Source organism: Pongo pygmaeus, chromosome 1 (assembly GCF_028885625.2).
Source record: "Pongo pygmaeus isolate AG05252 chromosome 1, NHGRI_mPonPyg2-v2.0_pri, whole genome shotgun sequence".
Lineage (NCBI taxonomy): Eukaryota > Metazoa > Chordata > Mammalia > Primates > Hominidae > Pongo > Pongo pygmaeus.
The window spans coordinates 74,563,451-74,590,001 of record NC_072373.2 but is presented as its reverse complement, the minus strand read 5'-3'; the positions used below and the strand labels follow the sequence as shown (position 1 = coordinate 74,590,001).

General features: G+C 43.4%; 1 protein-coding gene across 4 annotated transcripts in view; it reads right to left on the bottom strand.

The window, feature by feature from the left end:
* TNR (tenascin R) overlaps positions 1–26,551 on the bottom strand; it is a 435,764-nt gene that overhangs the window by 61,331 nt on the left and 347,882 nt on the right. For 2 of the 4 annotated variants that reach the window (XM_054447885.2, XM_054447893.2), the window contains exons 4-9: positions 23,894–24,370; positions 17,598–17,861; positions 14,825–14,940; positions 12,328–12,478; positions 7,057–7,326; positions 588–773 (exon numbers count right to left, since the gene is read on the bottom strand). In XM_054447885.2, coding sequence (XP_054303860.1) covers positions 588–773; positions 7,057–7,326; positions 12,328–12,478; positions 14,825–14,940; positions 17,598–17,861; positions 23,894–24,370 — 1,464 coding nt within the window. Of the gene's footprint in view, positions 1–587; positions 774–2,628; positions 2,680–7,056; positions 7,327–12,327; positions 12,479–14,824; positions 14,941–17,597; positions 17,862–23,893; positions 24,371–26,551 lie in introns of those variants that run through there. The other 2 variants (XM_054447876.2, XM_054447901.2) reach the window with 2 other exon arrangements.

Here is a 26,551-nt window from a genome sequence, read left to right as displayed (position 1 = left end):
TTGTGACCAGCCTGACCAACATGGAGAAACCCTGTCTCTACTAAAAATACAAAATTAGCCGGGAGTGGTGGCAGATGCCTGTAATCCCAGCTACTCAGGAGGCTGAGGCAGGAGAATCACTTGAACCCGGGAGGCAGAGGTTGCAGTGAGCCAAGATCACACCACTGCATTCCAGCCTGTGCAACAAGAGCGAAACTCCATCTCAAAAAAAAAAAAAAAAAAAAAAAAAGTCACTGGAGGAGGTATGAAGAGTGGGCCAGGAGACAATGTGAGGGGGTTATTGCAGTGGTTAAGATAATAGATGAGAACCTGGGAGATGGCGGTTGCAGTGAGCTGAGATTGTGCCATTGCACTCCAGCCTGGGTGACAGAGAGACTCCGCCTCAAACAAACAAAAAAAGGAGATGTTAGTAGCTTAGAACAGGTGATGGCAGTACAATGGACAGTACTAGACATATGTGCTAGGCACTTAAGAGATGAGATCAATAGGAATTGGCCATGGGTTTTTAAGGTGTGTGGGTTGGAGAGACAGCTGTGAGGGTATAGACTCAGCAACCAGCATAACCCCAAGAGATAGGTCTTACTCACCTGTCAGGGTGGCCCTGGTGGTTGGACCAATGCCCTTGGGGACCAGTACCTCGTGATATTGCTCACCCGCCAGGGTGCTGTACACAATCTTGTACTCCTGAACTTCGGCCTCACTGTTATCCCACTCGAGGTCAAGGCTGGTTGCTGTGCGAGAACCAACTCGCAAGTTCTTGGGGGCATCGATCTCTAAAAACAGACAGACATCACCAACATCGCACATGATAATGTAATGTACATTTGTGGTGCATCTTGAACTCTGAAAAGATTGGTGGTGACAGACCACACCCCCTGACCCTCTGGCTCACATTTGAATGAACACTGTGGCTACCCTTAGCTTTTTGGTCTGCCGTGACAAATTCCTTGGGCAGGTTAGAGCGATACTTGGGAGGTGAAGATCAATACACTTTATGCTTCCCCCATTTCCATTCAAGAGTTCCAGTGGCATTCTAGAAACTTTAAAATGAACCAGTCAACACCATGAGCTTAAAAACAAAACAAGGGAAACCCCAGGAGGAGAAAATCAGAGCCAGCTCCCAAGTGATGGAGATGGAATAGAACAATATCAAATTTGACCACTAAACAAGAAGAAGACTGTTGATTTCCAGGTTTTGAAGTGTAAGGTGCCTTCCTCTGTGTTTACTTGAATAAACACAGCTGTAAAGGTAAGACATGTATGGAGGATGTGATGTAGCAGAAATAATATAGGCTTTGGAGTCAGGCTTCAGTTTGATCACCAGCTCTGACATCTTTGGTAATGGAACCATGAGCAAGTCTTTTAACCCTGCTTGGCCTTGATGGCCAGCTTTGTAAAAGGGGCAAATCATATCAACATTTCAGGTTGTTGCATGTATTAGGCAATCCATGGGCATCTGTACAAAAATAGGTGCCCAACGCCTGTAGTCCCAGCTACTTGGGATGCTGAGGCAGGAGAATGGCGTGAACCTGGGAGGCGGAGCTTGCAGTGAGCCGAGATCACACCACTGCACTCCAGCCTGGGCCACAGAGCGAGACTCTGTCTCCAAAAAAAAAAAAAAAAAAAAAAAGGTGCCCAAGGCCTGGGCAGGCTTCCTGTTGCCTCTGAAGCTTTTCCTGAGTTCCATCAACCACAATGCTTGTTCTCTGGGGTTGCCACAAAAAGACCATGGGGACACTGCTTTTTTTCTCCGAAGACTGGCTATCTCCTCAAGCTGCTTTGGGCAGAAACAGCATAAACAACTTGCAGTGCAATAATGTGCTGCCCAGAACAACTGTCACTTAAAACGTTTAAACTAGTTCTTGCCTTTGACACTTGAATTTAAATTTGGAGTGAACTAGCCATTCGTTCTGAAAAAACTTCGAGTGGACTGTTGTAATTTGCAAATGCAAGGCAAGTTTCCACCAATTGTTCTTGTGGAAGACTGAAATGCCATGAATCAATCTGAGCGCAGAGGCTTTGGAGTGAGAAGTGTTCTGTTTAGCGATGTAAATTGGGTGAATCTTTTAGCAGATTTATGTCTCTGCAGCTTGTTTTCCTGAGAAATGCTTCCTCACTCACTGTACTTTAGCTTGCCAGATACTATGTATTCTTGATGTGTTATGTGTGTTATTTCTCTAGCAGTTGGATGGAGAGAGGAGCTTGGATAGAGAGGCTTGTGGAGGAACACCTGCCCCTACATTGTTGCCCCTAAATTTCATGCATGAGGAGAAGCTGGACAAAGGGACTGGACAGGGCTTGGGGTGTGCAGCTTGAACTGAACTGGGGCAAAATTAGTTTAGGTTTAGGGTTAAGGTTGAGACTTCTACCTAGTGCTCTTCACAACTAAAAACCCGGGCCTTGGAAATGTTAGACTATGGTTTTTGTTGTTGTTGTTGTTGTTTTGTATTTTTGATCATAGGGGTTGTGGTCTGTAGATTAAGGGGCAGTGTTATCTCTGAAGGGACCAGACACCGCCAATGTCAATGATCCTGAAAGAAGTCAATCCTGAGAATGAGGTCTGGAAAGGTGGTTGTTAGAGCTAGGACAAGATGAAATTTTTTGCTCCCTCTGGCCTTGAAGTCTTACCTCTAGAAGACTGCGGCCACCGAGGGCACCCCTGTAGGTGGGAGCTGTTCCCTGCAACGTCAGCAAGTCAAGAGTGAGGCAAAGACAGATGTCTGGTGGAGGCTGTGTGGAGAGACTTGAGACTATGGAATAGATATATCTAGCCTCTAAAACATAAATTAGATTAGGTAATTCCCTTGCTTAAAACTTTTCTGTTGCTTCCTGTTACAAACTCCTAATTGTAGCCAGCAGGGCTCTGAGTGATCCGGCCCTGCCTGCTTCTCAGATATCTCCATGTACAACTTCTACATTTATTTGTTGTGCTCTACCTATATTGCTTTTTTTCTGCTCTTGAAACTCATCAAGCTTATTCATACCTCAGGACCTTTGCACTGGCTTCTGCCTTTGCCTGGAATGTTCTCCAGATCCTCACATGGCTTAGGTCATCTAGGTCTTAGTTAAAACGTCACCTTTTCAGAGAGGCCTTTTCAAACTACTCGTTCCAACATGGCCATGCCTCTGTACCGTTCATTTCGCTTTTCATTATAGTACTCATAATCAAAATAATTTTGGGTGTTTATTTTCTTCTGCCTTGTCCAGTTTCTCCACTGGAATGTAATTCATGTGAACCAGGATCTTGTCTATCTGTTTATTCTGTAGCCTCAGTGCCTAGAATAGTGCTTGACACCTGGTAAGTGTTCGATAAACACACATCAAGTTTTAGAAAAGTCCTGTTAAATATTTCAGCTGTGGAGCATTGAGAATGCTTGCGATGGGAAGGTGCAGAAAAAAGGATAGCTTTGACTGAGGGTGCTGGTCTTGTATGAGCAGGAAGTCCTACTCTGCTCTTTGCAGCCAGATTCTTGGCTGAGGTGCAAGTGCCATCCAGGTTGAAATTGTGAAAGAATTTCCTGAAGAGTCCTAGAGCGGTATCACTGCCAAGCAGGTAGGGGCTTGAACTGTTGGGACTTGGATGTTCCTATTAGTTTCCCAGGGCTGCCATAACAAGGTACCAACTGGGTGTCTTAAATAATAGAAATTATTGTCTGTCTGGGCACGGTGGCTCACACCTGTAATCCTAGCATGCCGGGAGGCTGAGGCGGGCAGATCATGAGGTCAGGAGATCGAGACCATCCTGGCTAACATGGTGAAACCCCGTCTCTACTAAAAATCCAAAAATTAGCTGGGCATGGTGGTGGGTACCTGTAGTCCTAGCTACTTGGGAGGCTGAGGCAGGAGAATTGCTTGAACCTGGGAGGCGGAGTTGCAGTGAGCCGAGACCACGCCACTGCACTCCAGACTGGGTGACAGAGTGAGACGCCATCTCAAAAAAAAAAAGAAAAAATTATTTTCTCACAGACTCAAGGTCCAGGTGTCAGTAGGACTGCTTCCTTCTGAGGGCTGTGAGTGAGAATCTGTTGCATGCCTCTCCTAGCTGCTAGTGATTTGCTGGTGATCTTTGGCATTTCTTGGCTTCTGGAAGAATCAAGAACCATTCCGATCTCAGCCTTCATCTTCACCATGGTGTTCTTCTTGTGGGCATGTCTGTCTCTGTGTCCAAATTTCCCCTTTCTATAAGGACACAGTCATATTGGCTTAGGGCCAACTCTAATGACCTCATGTTAACTTGATTATCTGCAAAAACTCTATATCCAAATAAGGTCACAATCACAGGCATGGGGATCAGGACTTCAACGTCTTTTTAGGGAACACAATTCAACCTATAATAGCAATAAAGAGAAATCTGGGGTATTCAGGTCAAAACAGCAGCCTCTGGTTGACCAGATGCCCTGGTGGCTGTGCTTGGAACATTGAGGGATCTGCTTAAAAAGAAGGCCTCCAGAGGAGAGAAAAGGTGCCAGGAGTTCCCTCCTGAGGGCAACTGAAACCAGAGCTGCTGAGGGCAGGGAGGGGTTTTGGAGATTGGCCTCTGGGTTTTCTGGGCTGGCTTCTCTCCAATCACTGGCCGTGGTGCACTTTGTTCAGGGTTCTTTCCTTTTCAGAACAGCTCTAAGACCCAAGCAAATATCCTACTTACCATGCAGGAAGCAAATCTCTGCTTTAATTGCCTGTGCAATTAGTGCACTCCTAGTGTTGGAGCCATCACCTGGAAAAGCACTTTGGTTAATTTGAATTTAAGCGGAGCTCTGAAATGACTGAGGGCTTCATCGTGAGGGTCTGGGTATCCTCTCATCATTTAACTGGCACCTGCCAACCCAGGCCTGGAGAATCTGTCTGCAGTGCTGTTTGCATCTCCTCATCCCTTCTTTCCCCTCACCCTCCTCCAGCAGAGGGGAGCATATTTGAGGTGTAGGCTGAGGCTGTATTGAGAAGTCAGCCGCCTGACAGCTGCCAATCCACCAGGCAACCGGAAACAGAAAGCCATGGAGCAATGAACTGAAACTCATGAGGAGCTCCTAGGAGGCAGAATGTAATTGTCTTGATCAGAATTTTCCTGGGCCACCAGCCAATCCTGCTTCCATCTTGTTGACCTGAACATCAAGAATTTGTTTTCTATCACGCTGCTCAAGAGCTCTCCTCTCCTTTTTGCCGCTTCAAACTTATCAGAGCAGAGCACGAAGAAACCACTTTTCAAACAAAACTATCTTGAAATTAAGAAAAGGATGCAGGACTCGTTGTCCACAGAAGATACCACCGCCCTGAGCAAGTGGTATTGTGGGGGTGGGAAATGAGAAGCTGACCTAGAATTAACTAAGAAGGGACATGAACATCTTTTGTTAAATAAGGAAGCAGAAGGGAAGAGAAATGGGCAGAATTTAGTTCATTGTTTCAAGATGCACATCTGGTCACTCCGGATTCCAAGATATGTTCAGTAAAAATCCCACTGGGCACCCCCTGGGTGAGAGGGTGGCATCTGGCCCAGGCGCTGCAGAGAAAACCTAAAAGGGTCTTTTTCAGAAATAAACTTTGTCTTCTCCATTTTGTCGGTGTCTGCACTTGCTCCTTTTTAAGGGGGAAGCTCTTCCCTGCCCTTGATGTTTCCTTCCTAAGGCTCTTGTCTCTCTTTTGCTGGGGAAAATGAGCTTACCTAAATGGTGAGTTTTGCAGCAGGGCCTGGGCATTGCCCTTCTGTTCCCCTCTCTTGTGGACAGGCTGTTCCAAGGGTTCAGGTGTCTACTTGTTCCTCTATGCTGTAAGTCCTAACCTGGATAGTCTCCCAACTTCTGCCATATGGAGAGACTTGCCCAGGTCCACACTGGCCATCCAGTTTGCAAACCCATCTGGCCATGACACTAAGTTACATGCTGCAATCTTGGGGACATTTTGGTGTCCATCTGTTTCACTTTTTCCCTTATTTATCAATTGATTTTAAACCCAGTGGAACACAGGGGTGTTATTTATTTATTGAATCTTCCTGAAAACCCTGGACTCATTCCATTCTGTAGCAGGCTCTTATGCCATGATCTAAGGTAGAATTCTTGAATTAGTGATTCTCCAACTTTACCCCATCTGAAGATGCTGGTTCTTAGATCTTACAGATGTTATCAGTTTTCATTGATCCCTGGGTCAACTTGGAGTTGGCAGAGATATTATTTGACATGTGACCACCCCAAGGCAAAGAGGGTGAGACTGAGAATCCAGATGACAGACACAATCACTAATCTGATCATAGGCCCTTATTGACCCAATGAGGGTGCCAGAAAGCCCATCCTTTGGATGGTGCCTGTCCTACTAGCCCACTAGCTGGCCAGACTGATGGGCACTGAGAGAGTCAGGGAGCAAGTCACCCCGAGGTCTGGCCTTTCCCAACTGTTGGCAAAGCTCTTTAAGAGTCCCAATGGCCTTGAGAATGTGGGGGTGAGTGGTAATCATAGCAAGGCAGGTTTTACATGGGCTTTATGAACTTCCTGTCTGTGGGAGTCAGCCTCATATTAGCCTTACTGCTAGTGCTTACAAACGGCAGGGTGAGTCACAGAATTGGTCAGAAGTTCTGCTTGGAGTTGTACAGGCTGGGCTTAGCATAATGCCAATGCACGTCATCATGGTGGTGCAGTCATTATAGGTTTATAGAATTATTATGATAATTTCCAGCAAATGGTAAGAATGTGTCTTGAGAAAGAGACACCTTTCCTGAATTCTCACAAAATTTCCATTTGGACTAGCAATATGGATGCTTACATGTGTTCAAGGCAAACTTGTCATTTTACAAACAGGAAACCTGGGGCCCATAGTGGGGAAGGATTTATATCAAGCACAGATCTGGCTGCCAGTAGAGGTAGAATGAGAAGCTAGTTTTCCTCTCCTAGTGAGGGAGCGCTGCTTTTCCTCTGTGCTGGAAACCTCTCGCTTCCTTCTCACGGTGTCTATGACAAGGCCGATGCTCTAACACACCTCGGCTCATTCTTAATACCCCTCTTGCTGTGATGACACCACCGGCTGGCTCCAACCCTCTTTCCCTCCTTGTGCATCTCTCCCCCGCAGCCTTACCTGTTGTGAACTGAGTGGTGGCAGAATCGCTCTCATTGGTCCCTCTGACGGCACTGACTGACACCTCGTAGCGGGAGCCAGGCCGCAGGGCCTGCACTGAGTATTGGCTCAGGGGAGGCTGCAGGCGGAAGGCGGTCCTCCCACCTTCCCCGCCCACCAGGCCATATTTCAAGAGAATGAAATCGACTTTGGCTCGAGGGGGAATCCACTCCACAAAAGCCACGGTGTCAGAGACATCTCGAACCAGGATCTGCGTGGGGCCGTCAATGACTGAGTGAGAAGGATCAAATAGAACAAAAAGTTTGAGTGAGAAATAAGCCTTGGGCGTCAGGTTTCTCTTTTCCTCCTTATGGAAGTCTGGTCAGTCAGAGAGAGGATGGGTATTGTTACTGCATTTTACAGATGAGGAAAATGAGACACAGTAAGATGAATATCTTTCCTGAGGACATGCAGTTTGCCTTGGTTCTCCTGAATTTTGGTCTAATTGCTCTTTTACCAGGCTGTAGTTTCCAGGTGATGGCACTTCCCAGTCTGGGCAGGGGAAGGGCACTTGCTGCCTTGAAAGAGTCAGCCCTGTTTCTTTCTGGAGGTCATGGGACAGGGAATTGAGAACTGGGTTTCTGGTGCATGTTTGCCACTCAGCTGTCACCTTCTTTGAGCCTTGAGGAAAGACCTAGGAAATGACCAGCCTGCCTAAACATCCAAGACTTCCAGACTGGTTGCCAAAGAGGTCATCATGAGTATTCAAAAGATGTCCCTGCTCAGCCACTCTAACAGCCCAGTCAACACAGTTGCTAAGACCATTTAAAAACCGACAGACATTTGCATTTGAGGACATGAAACATGCCTTCTGGGTAAACTTGCTCCTCTGGATAAAAGGATAAAAAGGACCCCAGCTTTGGAACAGCCTCTTACAGGTCATTTTTCTCCATCTGTTCTTGCATATTTCTACAGCAGAAGGGCATTGCAGTCACCTTTTCAAGGTTCTCCAGTATATGTCCCTCATAAGCCCTGGCCTCTGGCACTGTGCAAGTCAGGGTAACACCTGGAATGCTGGTTGATTTCCTGCAGGGCCCACCAGCTATGGCTCCAGCACCCACTTGAGGTTCTGTTCATACTGAATTAGGTAATGGGGAGGTGAGGGAATGTAGAAGGAGAAAGAAAAAGAAACAGCCAAGTGAGGAGAATAGGAAATGGTCTTCTCAACTTCTCATGGGATGTCCGCATGGCCAACATGCTCTTGCCTCCATGTTTTCATTTATTATTGGGGCTATACCCTTCTGGCTGGAGCTGATTATTCATGTTAATATTCTTTAAGGATTTGGAACTAAAACCAGAACTCTGGTTCTCTAATTAGCCTGTGTTGGACCATGCAGAGCCAGGGCTGGTGTGGCCATTTTCTACCATTCTGATACCGATATAGAAAACATTTGATCTGGAGAAAAGGGGAAAGAGGGAGAAAAGGAGAGAGGGAGAGAGAAACCAGTGGCCATGCATAGCTTCTAGAAAGATATATGGAATAACTTGATTCCTGATGTTCCATTTTCTGGTGCAAGTCTTTTGTGAGGCCCAGATGCATTTCTGGCCCTGGGATTCCCATGAGACACTCTATGTCCTTCCAGTAAATTCTCTCTTTTGCTTCAGTGAGTTTAAGTAAGTCTCTCTTCCTTGTTACTGGAGAGCCTTGGCTAAGACTTGTTTCTAACAAGTCCACTCTGGCCCACCTCCTACTCTGTCTCCAGAATGAAGTTTCTCCCTCAGGACTGTCTTAGGCTGACCTTGAGCCTTTCAGTTTTTCAAGGTTGAGCCTTTCCCTGGGTACCCCTCCCTCTTTCTGGGTCTTAGCCTAGTCCTGTCCTCTCTTAAGCTGCTTAGGACTCTTGGTCCAGCACCAGCTAAAATGAAAATCACCAGACCACTTGGGTGCCACCTGGTTTGGACTTAAAATGAAGTCCTGGTTTTCATATTTGAGGTAGTAATGTGATTTAACAGAATATATCCAGTTTCTTTTCAGCATGCTGCACTTGGTGGTTTTAGATAACTTAGGCCTTTTACATTTAATTTAACTTAATTATGAAATGGGGGAAGTGGCCTCCTAGCTGCTGTGTAAGCATGATATCCGAAGCATAGTAGACACTCAGTAAATGTGTGTCGAGTAAATGAAATGAATGGAAAATCTTCTTTATCCATGAGAAAGAAGGGGAAGCATTTCAATAAACTGGAGCTTTTCGGGGGAAAAAAAGTGTCAGGGAAATGCAACTGACCACAAAAGGCTTTTGTCCTTCAACTCTTTAAATCCAGAAAACCCTAATCATAATGGATTGAACGTATTAAAATGTGATTATGTAGCTCAGAGGGCTTTAGCTGTGGGAGGTCTTGTAATTTGCATTCACAAAATGGCCTGCCTAGAAGAAGGCAGCCTGAGTGCCTGATGAGGACACAGAGCTTCGCAGTAGGGGGTTGGTGTAGGTCAGACCTTAGCAGAAGGAAATAATTAAACAATCGTTTCCTAAAAACAGCACACAGGATTGGGAGCCAACCGTCTTTTTTGTAGCCACTCTTGGATTCTGCCCTTTGTTGGCCACTTGGTAGCAATGTTCCATTACAATCAAGGAGTTATCAACTTGCTTCCAGCTTTGGTCCTAATTTCTAAACAAACACAGTCCCTGCTCAAAAAGTAAACTGGAATAAATGTTTTTCCATTTCTTCATGACTCTGTAGATGATGCCAAAATATTAAGGACAATTTTTCTTAAATGAAAATAATTCTGCCTAGCTTTACCACAAATTTCTAGATCTGGAATTTTAATTTTAATCTTAAGGAACTGCCAAACCAAAAAATACTGCAAATGTTATAAGAATGTGGTTTGACTATAAGACTAAGGCAAGGTTGGACTACCTTCTCTATGTTCTGTCAATATTCTAGGAGAAAAATATTCTTCAACTGCAATGTTTTCTATCCTCTTATGAACTGTCTTCTCCTTTTAGCCTTTTGTCTTTTGCTAATACTTTCTTAATATCAAATCACAGGAATAACTTGGGCACCTTGAAACATTTCATATCAGAAGAGGAGAAGCTGCACCTGCTATTGTTGGGTTCATCACAGGACACCCCAAAGTTTGGCACCTTGGTGTGTTGAGTACTTTGAATTAAAGAGGAACGAAAGAGCCTCAGAAACAGCCCCGGAAGCAAGCAAGGTCTTTCTGACCATCTGCAGTCCTCCCATCTCCTGACCCTTCTTCTCCCTTTGAAGTGATTCACAGAAATCAGAATTCCTCTTCCTCAAGGCAGGTCATAGAAACTAGAACTCCTCTTCCCCAAAGCAAGCCATAAAACCTAGAAAGGTAACTTTTTCCCTCTTCCCTTCTCCCTTGAGGACCCTCATTCCAGTGGGGTCCTGTCCCACAGAGGAGGTGGAGAAGAAATGCTTCACAGAGAGGCCAAGAAGAATCTGGGCAGACAGGCCTTGCTGGGTCTCCCCCTTAGACTATTACCATTAGATCACAGCCATTTGTCCAATTACGTTTCTACATGGCTGTCCATTCTTCCTCAAACCTAAGCGTAAAAACAGACAATTTCCCCTAGATCTTTGGGTCTTCATTTCTGAAGGGCTCCCATGTCATGTGAAACTTTGATTAAATAAATTTGTTATGCTTTCTCTTGTTAACATGTCTTTTGTGATAGCAGTGTTGTTGTGACGCTTATATGATGGATGAGAAAGGGCATCACACCTTTCTGGTCCCAAGTTATCGAATGTCAACTCTTCAGGTTACAGCATAACCTTGGGGAACAGAGCTGTGGAAAACCTCAGCCACCGGCCTTCTGGAGGGATTCCTACAGAACACTTTAGGTTTTATGGTTATGGGGTTTCTTCTAAAACATACTATTTAGAGCAGAACAATGGTTTGAAAGCTTTTTGGGTGGTAAACTTATTTTTTAAAGGACAAAAATCTTAAATGGATGTACAAAATATAAAACAGATCAAAGTGGAGCCATCCTGGTTGGAGGCATGGAAGAGGGAGTAATTAGAGGTCTGGCTTTCCACCGGATTCTAGCCTCAAGGCACTGCCATAGAACCTTGGTGCACTAATGGAACACAAGCTACTGCCACAATAGTTCTGAACCAATGTTTTCTAAACTGAGCTTAAGCCTTGGCACCTGATGTTGTTTGGTTTGGATTCAGTAGCAGAGCATGAATCACTAATCTATAAATGTGGTCTCATTACATTGTGTTGTGGTTCTCATCTCTGGTCAACTCAGCCTTTTGTCCTGGACTTAAAACTGGCTTTCTGGTACATCAATTTCTGTTTATGAAAAACACATAAAGCTGTACCAATAGTCACCTATCTCAATTTCTGTTACTGACAGAGAAAGTTGCTTAGCCTCTGAGTTTCAGCTCCATCAACAATAAAACGAGAACCAAAACTTATGCCAGATGCTATTTATAACTTTCGAGACATTCTTGGTGAGGACACACACACATTTATACATCACAATAACTAATTTACAGAATTGAAGTTGAACACTCTTTGTTAGCTGAGGATACAATAAGGCAAAATATGACAATTAATGAATCAATCCTGGAAATATAATAATCTTGAATGAGGTGAACTGTGGGGATGGAATAATAATAGACTTAAGCCATCACCTTGAACAGTGACCCAACCCATACCTACTTATTTTTGAATGACTTGTTTCCTACCACTTTCACTTCTGAGTATGTTCTGAGTATATGCGTGTATACCAAGTATTAAGCACTCACTCTCATCAGCACAGAGCTGATTGCTTTGTGTGCTTTATCTAATTCCATCCTCATATTAACTTAATGAAGAAGGTATTCTTGTTTATCCTAAATTATTCTTGCTTATCTTGTAAAATAAATTGAGGTTTGGGAAGGTTCAGATGACTTTCTCCAAATATCATCACAGGTAAGAGTGAGTCAGCTCTTGCTGCTTCCAAAGATCATTGACACCAGAGGCTGACAAATGAGGCTTCTTCATGAGTAAGATCAGAATAAATACAATGGAAATATTAAAAAGGAGTTGTCTCCGTGAAACACTCTCCCAGATGTCAGTATTTGTAAGGATGAGTAATAAGGAAGATGACGAGCTAAGCATCTGGTAGAGTAGCTCCATTGCTGGGTACCAGAATTGTCCCAGCTCTAGGAGAAATTCTAGCACCTCTTTTGTCTCTCCACTCCTTGGGCAATTCTGTGGTTCTTTTCCAAGTGACCTAGTAGGCAGCTCTAGGGAGAAGGGTTGGAGGCACTCACCTGTGGAGACGCTGGCCGAGGTGGGGGGGCTGCGGGCCTGTTCTTTCAGAGCCACCACATTGACAATGTATTCCTCCCCAGGCTTTAGTCCCGTCTGGTTAAAGGACGTAACATCGCTGGGGACCTGAGCAATCACTCCCCCTTCATTGTTCTGGACAGTGGGGAGAAGCAGAGAGCAAAAGAGAAAAGTCACTGGGAGAGAAATCTGATGAGAGAAAGATAAAGGTATGGAATACTAATTGTGGATTGTGAATTTAAAATGGGGGTGATGTCTCTTTCCTCCATGCTGACAGCTGAGTATCTGGGGCCAGAAATAACTCCCCATAGACTCCATAAGAATGACACCACCCTATGAGGATTTGGCAAATGGAGGATCAATTTTTAAGAACATTTCTTTGGCCTCTCCTGAGTTTGCTGAGTTTGCCAATAAAAATTAGTCATGAGGTGGTGCAGACTGGCTCTTGCCAAAGATCAAATGTTTGATGGTTACGGTTAACATTCATCAGAGGTTTTTGGCATTTATCGTAATGAACATGCCCCCGGCTATTTAGGAGGATAGTCATGTGTGTTTGTGTGTAAACATCTTTATATATACACACACAACACATTTCAAACTAAGACATTGCTATGAGATAATTGTTTATGAGCCAGAGCTAATATTTTGCTATATCTGGAGTTTCTCATGGTGTTACATTTGGTGTGAATCTGTCAACGCCTTGTTTCCCCTTCACCCAGATGAATCAGGACTCAGTGACACAACCAAATATGAAGTACAAAGAAAGGAAAAAGGAAGCTTGGAAAAAGATTATACAAAGAAGAGAAGGAGACAAGAGGGAAGAGGGAATGAGAAAGAGTAACTTGACAAAATTGAATCTAGGATTTATTATCTATCTTCCTATCTTATCGTTCCCTCTGTCTCTTTCCCTCCATATACTTTCTATGAGTGTCCTTAGAAATGGAGGAGACAAGAGGGCTTTTTTTGGAGGGCACTGCCATTCTCCCCTATTCTTTGGCCTCTATTTATGGTACCCAGAGTGCCTTATATGTAATTTACAGTCATACTCTTATAAATCAGTGTGATGAATGCTCCCCAGTGGCCTCAACCTACAGATCACAACAGTTATTAAACCACGTGGCCATGCATTTGGCCTTGGCATTCCCTGGTCAGCCTCTCTTTTAATTAGAGTTTTACATATTGGGTATAGGTAACAGGAGAACCTGGCGTAATTTTTCTTCCTGAAAAACATTGGTAGCAATGTTCCATTCCAATTGACATGATTGTTTCAATTGTTATGTAACTCAATTGCCTGCCATACTTTATTTATCATTTTAACTCAAATAGGACAAATTTGTATAGATGTCTGTTTAGATTTATTTACCTTGCTGTGATGTGACTATGATATGACTGTAAATAAGAAAATGGGGCATACATATTTAGTGAATAGAGCCCCGGGATAGGTGGTGGAGACCCAGGTACTCGTTTTAAGCCTGTCACCAACTAGCTGTATGATGTCCTTCAAGTTTTCTGAATCATAGTCTCTATAAATTAAACTAAACTAGATGTAAAATGAGGGGTAGTACCTGTGAACTTGAAGGTCTTTTGTAACTCCAACAGTTCACGGCTCCAAGAATTTTGAAGTAAAAGAATGGTGATATCATGGTCTTGTTAGCCAAATATGTGTCATTTGTCATTAAGTCTGATGAATGGCTAAAAAATGTTCTTTGATGTTGAAGAATAAAGACAGAGGGAAGGAGTATAATTGAACTTTACATCCTCATGAGTGGTACAGTTAGGGAGGACATTGGTAGGGTCAACAAATTCTGGAAATTTAGAGTCAGGCATGCACCTGTGGCAATTCGGAAAAGTTAGTTTTAGAATTAAGAAAATAAATAAAATGCTGCTTTAGAGAGTAGAAAGGAATCTTAGGATACTTTAAAAGTCATAGACTAATAAAAAAAAGTTGCTAAATTAATAGGTTACAAACGTATTATGAATAATCCAGGAGAGCCAAGGTGTTTTTGTTTTATGTCCGTAACCTTTAGGGATTGATGCCATGTAAGCTGACTTTTCTGTGGTGCATCTGTCTGCACAGAATGAAGCTTTCAGCTGATTATGTGACTGATTCAGTCTGGCTTTTCTTATGTCCTAAAGAGAAGCCTCAATTTTTTGAGGGTCTGGTTTTCATGCTCACCAAAACCATGGCTCATCAGACCCCAGAGTTATCTCAGCAGAGAGCTGGAGCTGGTGGCTGCTTCCCACATCCTCTGTTCTGCAAGGCCAGGGTGCCATGCTCGGGGTTACTCTTGTCAGCAGATCATTACCACATATTTGTCACAGAAATGTTCTACATCCCAGACACCCACAACATGCCATTTTGTGTCTTTAATGGCATGGAGAGAAATATTGGGTAGCACCTTCCTTTCTGCCCCTGATTCCAAGCTAAAGGTACAAATATTCCAAATAAGTCTGTTTGGCAGTCTAACAGGTGAGTGTTACCTTTGGAATGAAGCTGATTTCCCACCCATCGAAGGAAAATGAGAAGGGCTCCCACTGCACCTCCACGGTGGTCTCTGTGATCGTCTTAAATTGTAGCCCTTGAGGAGTGGAGAGATCTGGAACACAGCAATGTAGGTGACAATGTCATGGCTAACACTTGGGACAGACAGCATTGCCTGGTGCTTTGTCTTGGTGAACTCCCTCCACGCCATGGGTGTGGTGGTGTCTGGCGCACAATCCCAATCTTACTCCAGACACAGTGAGTCCCAGGTGCAGAATCAACCCACCCAATTGTGGCTCTAGTGCTCGATGTTGATGGAATACATGAGTTAACTTAAACACAATCTATATAAACAATTTTTTATGCTTTTTATTGCATTAATAGGTTACTACTAAAATGCAGACATCATTTTCCTTTTCTTACTAATGTGGTAGATCTTGGCATTTCATATATAGTACAGTGCCTTTTTCAGAGGACTTGAGCAGTATCTTCAGCTTTACAGGACTCCCGGGAGGTACTATGATGGCTTCTATCAGTGTTCTGTGATGGCTTCTATCATTTTGCACACAGGAAAAGAGAGGCACAGAGAAAGCTGGCTAAATTTGTGGAGCAAACCAATTTCAGAATTAATACTAGAGTGATTTCCTTGATCATCTGATGCACATTGAGAGTATTTTGTTTAGCTCAAGTCACTAAGTCTAGGATGGTCTGAATTTTTCATTTCATGTGTCTCCCTCTTTTCCTCCCACCACTCCTTCTCTCCCAACCACACAGTCACATACACATGCACAGGCTTTGTGAGATGGAAGTGTGCTTGTCCTAATGGAGTTCCAATTATCAGCCCTGAAATATGACAGCATGACTTTTCTCAGTTCTCCAGGAAGCCTGCTCCCACTTTAGCTTTGCCTCTCATGGGCTATTCCCATTGGAAAAAGGACAGATTTTCTCATCCTTCCTGTTTGGAGGCATTCTCATGCTTCTTGGTTGGAAGGCAGGGCTGACTGCGAACCCACCTGAAGGTGTGTCAGGTGGTTTACGTGATTTTGACCTTGTCGCCTGGGAGCTTGCCTGAGGGAATGCCCTGAATTGGCATAATAAATGCCACAGAAGATGGAAACCTCATCACTGTGCATGCATGTGGATCAGAGAGGAGACGCTTGGGAGTTAGGCCAGGCACTTAGGGTGGTGACTCATCCCGGAGCAAGGTGGGAAAAGCAGCAGATGGTGACCTGCCTCTCTGCACAATCATTGCAGATATTTAAAACCAGTTCTCAGGCACCAGAGGATTTTTTTTTTTTAAAAAAGGTCAAATATAAACAGAGATAATTATAGGCATATTAACAGAGTCAGCACTCATCTCATAGCGGAGTCCAAAATTAAAGCAGAATTTCTGTCACCTGAAAAGCAAGGGGACAAGATGACTTCTTAAACTCTTTCCCCTCTGCCTGTCTCTATCCTTGCATCCTTCAAAGGTCAATTCAGTCCTGGAGCTTCCATGAAGATTTCAAGGCTAACTCTTTCTACCTTGACCTTTTCCTTTTCTGAACTTTCGTGGCATTTGTTACGTAAATACCATCTTACCTACACAAAATGGGCTCAGATCTCTTACCCCTTATCTGGTGGTAAGTCCTATTTACTGGCCCAGGGGCTTTCTGAATTCTAGAGGGCTTATGTTTTCATGGTCACTTCTTGTTCCACTTTCTTGTTACTGCTAAAAATCTCTGTATCACTCATACCTCATCCCCTTTGAATGTTCTCTTCTCTCTTCCCGGATTTTAATCAGATACAGCCCCTTTTTCATGATCTCTCCAAAGACTTTCCACATAAGGCACACAGGCATTTGTGTGCATGCAGGTTTTGCAGTAGACTTGGGGTGATGAGAACTTCTCTTGCCTAAATTATTCTGCCTGGCTTTTGAAATTCTAAACTGAAACAGGCTTATTGGATCAATTTAAGAATTCAGAGGGATATAAAGAAAAATATAATAATTATTTCCTATCTCCTTCTTATTCCACTCTTTGATGTAGTCAGTGTTAATAATTGGTATGCAATCTTTTATATTTTTCTATGCTTGAACATACACAAAATATAGGTACACACCCACAGAAGTTTCCCATTATGTATAAAAAAACTGTTCATTTCTTATGGAGAGCAGTTTAGATTGCTTTCTGTCTCCATCTCCCTCTTCCCTGTGAATCCTTCTAAACTATGCTCTAGGGCTTCAAATTTTATAACTAAAATGAACTATTAAGATATTTTGCTAAACAAAAGACCAGGAGGAAATTATGCCACCTCTCTATCAAGAGAAGGGGATGTTGTCGGCTGTGGTTTTAAATAAGATTTTGTTCTCACTTTGCTATACACTTATGGTCGAGAACATACCATTTAGCACTTGCTTCTTAGAGGTCCTAGTTCATATCTCCTTGTTTTGCATCCCTAACTGATTCAAAGTCTGTAGATGTCTTATACTTTCCTTGACTTCTAATCAGAGTCTAGCTTATAACAAGTCAGTACTCCATAATTAAAGTACTTTTTGTCCTTTTGGTTCTATAATTTATGAAAACTGCCTGAATTTGGAAACTCTCTTAATCGAAAGTGTCTTTTTAATGATGTACCCTTTCTAAATGGGTCACATCTCTAGCCCTTCCCCTCAAGGGCAATGACTATTCCAGGCATCCCTGAAGAACTAAGAAAAGACGCTACTACCATGAATGCCCATGATCTCATGTAGGAGAAAAGAAAAATGAAGCAGGACGGGGAAATGGTACGTACGGGTGGCCACCTTGGCAGTGATGGGAAGGCTGAGGATGTTGCTAATGACAGCGTAGACGCTGATGTTGTAGGTGAGACCTGGCTCCAGCTCCGTGATGGTGACACCACTCCAATCTCCAGGCACCCGCTGCTGGAGCTGGAGGCCCCCCAGGGCCGTCGGCTGGTAAGAGATCACATATTCCGTCACTGCCATCGGCCCGTCCCATTCCAGCTCAATGGACCTGTCGCTGATACCAGCCACTCGCAAGTCCTCTGGAGGGGCAACTACCGGGAGGCAATACACAGATAGCATGAGCTCAGAGGATTGCCTTCCCCATCCTGGACTCAACTTTCTTCCTCACATCTCACCCCCCATGCCATGTCTATATGTTCTGCTGGGCTCAACGGCTTTAAGTGATTTGTAACTTCCTTTGTGAGCAGGCTCTTGTCCTTTTGGTGCTTAGTACCCCAATCTCTATAAGGTCATGAACATGCACTGGAGCCAGCTCCTACTGGCTTGTAAAGGCTGATTGTCAAATTTTCAGGACTGTTTCAAGACTGTCATTGAATACAGCCATTATTAAAGATTCAATTTTATAACCTAATACTTAAGTAAATTATATTAAAAACAAAGGTAATAGATATTCAAAATTTATCACTTTCAAATTATTTGACTACATTTTACTATTATCTATACCTTTAAGATAATTTATGTGTGCTCTATCTGTCTGGTGAAAATATTCTATGAATGTACTCTACTACACATCTGTTTCCAGCTCCATGCTTAGTGACGTCATGTTGGTAATTGAAATTGTCCATGGAGAGAGTATTTACATCATGGAAACTGGCAAATGCTACACAACAGGGCTTTGAAATTTTTTTCCTTTAGACAGCCAGGTTGTTAGATATTTAACAGCACACCACTGGCCAAAATTTTTGGTGGTTTAATAAGTTGTTGTCATCAGATTACCCTGGGAGCCAATATCTGATTTGGCAAGTGGAAATAAAGACTCATTCCTGATTATCTTGCAAATTATGAGAAGCCAAAACAGTAAGTCCTGGATACCATGGCCTGATGAAGACACTCAACAGCCCATTATTGTAGAATTTTCCCTTTTAAAGACCACTTATGCTCTGAAAGAAATCTAGCTTGTGTTAAACTAATTTTTACTAGCCTCGATCTTGGACATGATGATGATAAAAAAACATTCTTGAGGACTTTGCTTTACTTTCTTCTGATTTCTCAAATGCTACTTGGAGTCATCAAAGGTTAAAACACATAGAAATAGACTTTTGTGTATCGTCTTGGAAAATGAAGATTCACCAGTGTTGTGGTCATTAAATAATTAAGCCTTTAAGACTAACTAGGAGGCTAACTCCAGTGTGTCTGTAATTAGACTTGCCCATAGATTAAATCAAAGATCAAGCCAATATTTAAATGGTCATTATTAACTTATAAATTTATACGTAGTGGAGGCTTCGATGAGTTTAAGAGTTGTCATAGGTTTTGAATTTCTCCCCTGGGTAATCTCACCCTTCCCCCTTTACAACCAGGTAGGCTGAGGCCAGCTGTGTTTTGCTGGACCATGTGAGTGGAGAGTGCTGTCTCCTCATTGTACTCACATGTGCACCCTCAAATCCTCAGCAAAGGCAGAGACACAAGGAGACCTTTAACAGATCCAAGACTCACAGGATAGAATCAGCAGCATATATATGCACAGCTGGACATTTGCTTCAATTACTTTTGCCTAAAACCATTCATTGAATAAAACAGTCTAGAAAGCAGAGCTTCTTGAGGATGGCAAATGTTGACCAAAACAAAAATTAAAAAAATTTTCGTTTAAAATTTATAAAACTCAAGAAGTGTAAATGAAATTTAAATTAGCTTTCAAATGATGTTTTATAAACTGTATCACCTACAGTTCTGACCTTATTAAAGCTTTGAATTTCACTAAAACCTTTGGGACAACCTATACAACACATACAGAATGACTCCTAGGCCATGAGAAGAAGAGTTGATATTTAGAACCTGTCAGGATTTTGCATGATTATACTGAGTACTTATTATGCACCAGGCACAATGCTAACCACTTTTACATAGATTATTTCATTTCATCCTCTCACCAACACCATGGGATTAAGGTATCATTATTACTACTATTTTATAGATGACAAAATTGGGCCACACAGTCAGCAAACATAGAAGCTAGGATTAGAATGCAGGCAGAATGACTATAAACCTTCTTAGCCAATATACAATACCACTTTACATTTATATAGCATTTCACAGTCTATAAACTATTTTCATATATACCATCTAACTAGAATTTTAAAAAATATTTAGTAGCAGTCCTATGAGGTAGTTCATGTAGAGATAATTATCCCAGCTTTACCAATGAGGAAACTGAATCCCAGGTTAAGGGATGTGCCAAAAGTCAGAGTGGGTCATAGCAGAACTGACTGTCAAACCCTGATGTTCTACAGTTTTCATTCTTTCCCCTACAATTTAGACAGCAGGTTACAGATTGCGCGAGATGCCTCCTTTCATTTATACATGGTGTCCCAAAGTAAACTATATTAGGAATAATTCAGACGATCTTAATAGATGTGATCTCTAGACTGGTGCTCATCCTACAGGTAAGAAAATTCTTTTTAAACAGGTTCTCTAGTGCCTGTCTCCTGTGATTCAACACGTTAACTCCAGGTTTCCTATGCAGGACTTCTGCCATAGTGGCAGAAATGGCCACTCCAAATTTCAAGTCACCAGCAATTCTTAGGGCATTTGGAACAAATCAGTGTATTCCTTTTTGCTTCCTTCTTCAAAGCTAATATTGACAATAGAGGGTGATCTAAGAAGAGCATTTTGGGATTTTAAAGCAAAAAAGGAGGTGCAGAAGGATTTAAAAAAAAATCTGGGCAACTTAGCTTGAGGCCTGAGCCTAGTGGTAAAGTTGCCTACACTTCTGAATGAGAAAGCAGCAACTGGCGTCATTCCTCGTGGAAGTGGTCTTGACAATGGTGGCTCAATGGAGGAGACCACCACCACTTTCACTCTAACTTAGCAGCAACTATGTACACTAGGCGTCAGTAATCCTTACAAAAGAAAATTATATTGAACTGTACCACAAACAATCAAAGAGCCTCATGCCTTAATTCAATGAATTCATGGTGGGTGCAAAGTATTCTTAGCCTTACTTTCTTTGTGGTGTCAACTTTGAAACTTGAGGAAGAGCAGGCTGTTAAAGAGGAATAAACTGTGGCTTGAGGAATCAGGGTCGCTTATCTGCAAAGATGCCATGCTGTTTCCTCTTTAGATCTTGCATAAATATTGCACTTATGTGGTGAGAGAAGTTGGAATTAGTTCCATGATGTGTCTTACTCCAAAGAGTAAGTGGTTTCGGGTGCCAAAGGTTGGGCTGGCTGCAGTCCTGACAGAGCAGAGGCTGACATTGATGAATCTCCGCGGGTCTGACTGAAGTCCAGGGAACAGCTTTCTGGATTGTCTCAAGACCCTGCTCTGATGGTTCTTTTATCCTGCTGGCTCTGGGGGAGTTTTGGCCACAGCTCACTGGCCAGCCCCAGCACTAACCACCATCACTGGGGACAGATGTGGACAAACGGTTGAATGTGCTTTTCCACCCTACCTCTGACATATCATTTTTTTAATCATGTGATGGAGCTCAGCTTTCATATCAAAAGGCTACTTCTTTGGGTATATGGCTTTAAAATTTTTATTTTTCAATTCTATTCTACTTTGCATTCCAGAGAAGATAAAAGAGTGCTAGAAGCTGGTAGGAGATCAGGATTCTTTTTCTTACTCCGCCATTAATTAGCTCTCTGGCTCTGGGAAAATCTGTCTCACTGACTGCTGCTTTTTAAATCTGTAAAATGAGAAGCTTCTTTCTAAGGCCTGTTTTAAGTTCTCATATTCGTGAATGTTTTGTCCTATTATCTGTACAAATCTGTACATGGGCAGAGAATGGAGGCAGAAGTCTTGAGATTTTGTCCCTTGGCACACTATGAGGATAGATCAAGGCTAGGAGTCAAATGTAGTGACCTTGGCAACACTATTCAATTGTGCTCAAGTGCTGCAGACCTAGGGGGCCTCAGCATGAAATCCACACAACGGGCAGCTATTTTCTATGCCCTTGCCAAAGAGAAAAGAATGTCCTATAAGGAAGTATATTTTGTGGCTCTCAGTGTTTTCACCTTCCTAACCCTTCTCTCTCCTCTCCTCAGTCCTGTGGGCAATGGGAACATCATGTTGTGGTGTGTGCACCCGGCCAGGAACGTCAAACAGTGGATAAATAGCCCCTTCTACAGTCTTTTCACAAACAGCAAGCAAAGGAGCACTTTAGATAATGACCTAGATACTTCTCTGGAAGAGACCTGTAGCACTTGGTTTAAAAAGCAGGTCTTAAGAGCAGACCTCCTGCAAATGAGTGGTGGCTCTAGGGTTGCTATAGAAACAGATGGAGATTATGCAACTGTCCTTCTTCACATGCTTTGGGAACCTGTAAAGTAATTTGTCTGGGCCTATTGAAGTGTTCCTCAAGCAGCACAGAGGTACCACATCGGAGGTAACGTGCTCATAGTTTGAACTCAACCCAGTTGTAGCTATGCTAGCAGCTGCTGCGTCTTCACTGAGGTAGCCAGGAGGGTTCAGTGTGAGTCCTGGATTAGATCAAGATTTTGTTTGCAAATGAACCTATTCCTGTAGAAAGGCAGGGTCAAGAATATGACAGGTATGTCCAGACCACCAAAGATTAAGTCTACTAAGAAGAATGTGCGCTACAGAATAGCGTTAACACAGCGATGGCCCACACTGACCCTGGGTGTCCTCCAGATGGGGTCTCATGGAGCCTGATCCCCTGGACGGGAACTGGAGCCATGTGTCAGCCTGGCTTCCCAGAAGGTGCCTAGTGACTTTGGATTCAGAAACAATAAGGCTTAACTTCTGCTTGAATTTCACTTTGGGATAATTGGGGTGGTGACTATATTTTTAGAAAGATATTTCAATTCAGTAAACAAAATTGGGAGGCTAAATGAAATAATTGGATATGGAAAATATTAAGGAACATTAAATTTTTTTCCATAAGCACAGTGCATTATTGTTGTTTTTCTTTTCATTATTACCATTGATTTTTGAAAATAATTTAAGTTGAAGTTACATGTGCGGGAACATTGCCTGCCATGTAGGAGTGAGTAACTCTGGCTTACAGAAGGCTGGTGAACCCGGCTTACCAGGCTTTCCCCCTTAAGTTGATGTCACATGACTTATCAGAAAATTCCTAAAATTGCTCCATTAGAAGGTTTAAAATGTTTGTTTGCTGTTATTTTTTATTTTAAATAACCCCAGTGGGCTCTCTGAGCCCTAAATAGAAAAGACCAACCACTTAATCTGTACTGTTTAAAACATAAACAAATGTGTGAGCAGTAGTCACTGATTTAGTCAGAAGAGGATGAGCTATAGTGAAATAATAAACATAATCTGATTTGCATAAAAAAGGGAATCAGCCCCAATGAGATACTTTTTTTTTTTTCTCACTGTTGGGTTTAGATCCCCATTTTAGTACATCATCCTTCTATCAGCTTTGACAGTGTAGAGTATACATAGGGTTGGTTCTAATTTGCTAGATAGTCATCTGGAAGAAAGTGAGTCATACTCTTTTAATATTCTGTACTAATTGTTAGCATGTTAGCTGTTGCCCAATGTCCTTAGTACTTTATTCCTGTTTAGATTTAAGTCCTTGTCTAAAAACAGTCTGCCCCACTAGAATCATTTCATAAATTAATAACATCTTGCAATCTGTAAGCTCCAAGATAATCAGAGAGCGTCACAGACCAACCACCATCTCTTGCAGTAGCATTGTGGAAGGCATTCCTGGAACATGGCAACTGGTGAGGGAGATAATTTTGAGAAGGTGGAATGCTTGGGATCCCTCAGAGTTAGAGAATGGCCTTGCCTAAGGTGGTCCCATGACTTCACTCTCTACCCTCCCCCACCTCAAGGACAATGAAGTGTTGTCATCATTGTTACCACTGCCTTTTTCATAGTCTCAGGGGTAACAATCCAGCTCTCAGCCTGAACTTGACCTTTTCCTATTTCCACTCTTTATCCCTTTTAATCTGCCTCATCAATTGTTATTGACTCAAGAAGTCAGCTCTCTTAGAAAGCAAATGAGAACAACTCAATTGAGAATTATTTTGCCTAAACTTCACTTTCTCACTCATCTTTCTTCCCAAGCTAACTGGAGACATCCAGCTAGTTTGCTGGACCACCCTTGCCAAACACCCCAGAGAGTTCCCCTGCCTACCTGCTGAGCAGTCAGGGCCCTGGTAGCCCTCTTCACAGACGCAGAGCCCCTCCTCACATTGTCCTCGCCCACTGCAGGCATTCAGACACTGCCGCTGGCCGCAGTCCTCACCAACGTAGCCCTCCTCACATAAACAGGTACCGTTGGCACATCTCCCCTTCCCCGAACAGTCCCCGGGGCACCTCAGTTCCCTGCAGTCCTCGCCAGTGTAGGGCTCTTCACAGACACACTCCCCGTCCACGCAGAGCCCCCGGGAGCTGCAGTCTGTTGGGCACCGGAGTTCGGAACAGTCATCCCCGCTGTACTCGCTGTCACAGATGCACTGGCCATCCACACACACCCCCCGGCTGGAGCAACCCAGCGGGCAGTAGGGCTCCGAGCAATTCTTGCCAAACCAGCCTTCGTTGCAGATGCAGCCACAGGACTCAAAGCTAAAGTTGCCGTGGCCACTGCAGTGAGGGATATAGTCCAGTTGTCCTGGAATGGTCAAGGAGAAGGTCAAAGAGCAGCAGTGGCCTCTCCTGTCAATGGTGTTGGGGAAGGATGGGCAAAGGCCTCTCTACTCATTCTCTGACCAGATTTCTGTTGCTGAGAGTGAAGCTCAACATAGTTTGGTACATATTCAATTTAATAAATATTTTCACCTAGCATGGACTGTCTGTGCCTAGCACAGGGCTGGGGGCAAAGATGAATGAGATCTGGGCCCTTGTCCTTCAGAAGTTGATCTTTAAGGTGTCTTAGGATGGATTCCTTAGAAGTAGGTCTTTGCTAAAGATTCATGTGAAAGTGATTTATTGGAAGGTGTTTCCAGAAAAAACTGGTAGGGAAGAGTGGAAAATTGGGAAGGGAACCTGCTCAAGCCCAGGTGCATTATCAAGCCAAGTCCCAGGAGAGTCACTTGGGTTCAGTTCTGCAGGGCGCCCTGGGCAGTGCAGGTCACATCTCATTGTGGGTTAAGGTCTATGTCCCTGAGGGCATGCGAATCCCCCAGCCCCTCATTCTCTCTCTGGGCAGCCCAAGAAGTTTCCAACAAACTGAGGACAGCCTTCTCACCAGGACGCCCAGGTGCTGGCTATGGGATTTTGTGAGGGACCTAAGCGGGTATAGGCTGAGCACTGAGTCCACTGTGCAGAGAAAGGTCTTATGTGTTACAAACCTGTCCCGCTACCTCCCTGCCTGCCATCTGACTCACTCTGCTCATTCATCAAAACCCAGCTCCACGGTTACTTCAAAGGCTCCCCAGGACCTCACTCTCGTTTAGTTACTGTTTGCTATAACCCTTCTGGGATTCTATGCGTGTCTCTGTCCTAGACCTTACAGTGGGATAACTACAGTGGCTAATTTATCTGCCTAGCCTGATTCAAGTAAACGTATTAAACAAATACAAATGGAGTACCTGCTGGCATCCTTCTTTGCACTTGGCCCTGAGGATATGAAGTCTAGTAAGTTACATCTTTGTTTAATTCTGCCACTTCATGCCGCCCCCATGAAAATATACTTTACTGACATTATTTAACTTAGCTCTTCCTTGCAGATTTTTCCCACGTTTGCCAGGGATCCTGGTGGAAGGCTGGCAAAAAGTTCACTTATAGAAGCTCCAGCTTCCTGAGCTGCAGAGTCCATGCTCATGGAAACCTAGGACTTTCCCCTATTCTCCTGCTCCATTGAAAAGACAAGCTGACCTGACCATTGTCATTGAAGCACAGGAGAACTGGACTTGCTCTTCTGTTCTTCAGATTGTTTTATTTATAGTGTTGGTTATTGGGAGGAGAAGGAGGTGAGAGGAACCCATGAAATATTTTAGTCCTCAGTGACTGCCTCTAGACTTGCTGTGTCTCAGGGTGAATGTGTCAGATACCCCTCTGCAGCTCCGGGCCATCCAGGCTCTGTTAAAATTTCACTCTGCCACCTCCAGCTTTCATCCCCGTGAAAGCCTTGAGATCATGGATCCTATAGAGGTGAGTGCTTGAACTCAAGACAAATGCCTCTTGTCATCAAAGAACTGAATTGCATGGGGTCTAAGGTACCTTTTGGGAGAGAAAAGCTGTGCACAAAGGGGTACAGACACAATTCCCACTCACTGGTGTCAGCCGATAACAGCTGTTGCTTATACGGTACTTATAGAAGCCAGGCTGACATCTGAATATGTGCCTTTATTGTTAATAACTTTTTGTTGCTCTAGTCTAGCACCATTTGTAGATGAGGAAAGGAAGGCACAGATATGGAACTGCTTAGGTCATCAGCTAGGAAGCAGTAGAGCCAGGATCTGAACTTGGGAATTCTGACTCTGAAAACTTAATTATGTCTTGCAGAGAGGTAAAGATAACTCATAAGGGTTACTAATTAGGGGGTGGGCAATGTTAGAAGTAAATCTCCTGAGATTTCAGCCTTTTGGAGGGTGCACTAAGCTGTGTGAGTGTGTTGTGTGTGACAGCATGTGTGTGTGTGAGAGAGAGAGTGTGTGTGTGCATACGCTTCTGTGTGTTTTTTGAGGGGGTGGGGGCTAAAACTTCCATCTCACTGGAGAAGATGGGGATAGGTCCTCTGAGACTTTAACGACTATCATCTACTCAGATGGGAGAAAGGCTGTGATTGAGTGAGCAGAGCATCTGCATTCTCTAGTTCCTCAGGTTAACATGGATAGATATCAATTCAACA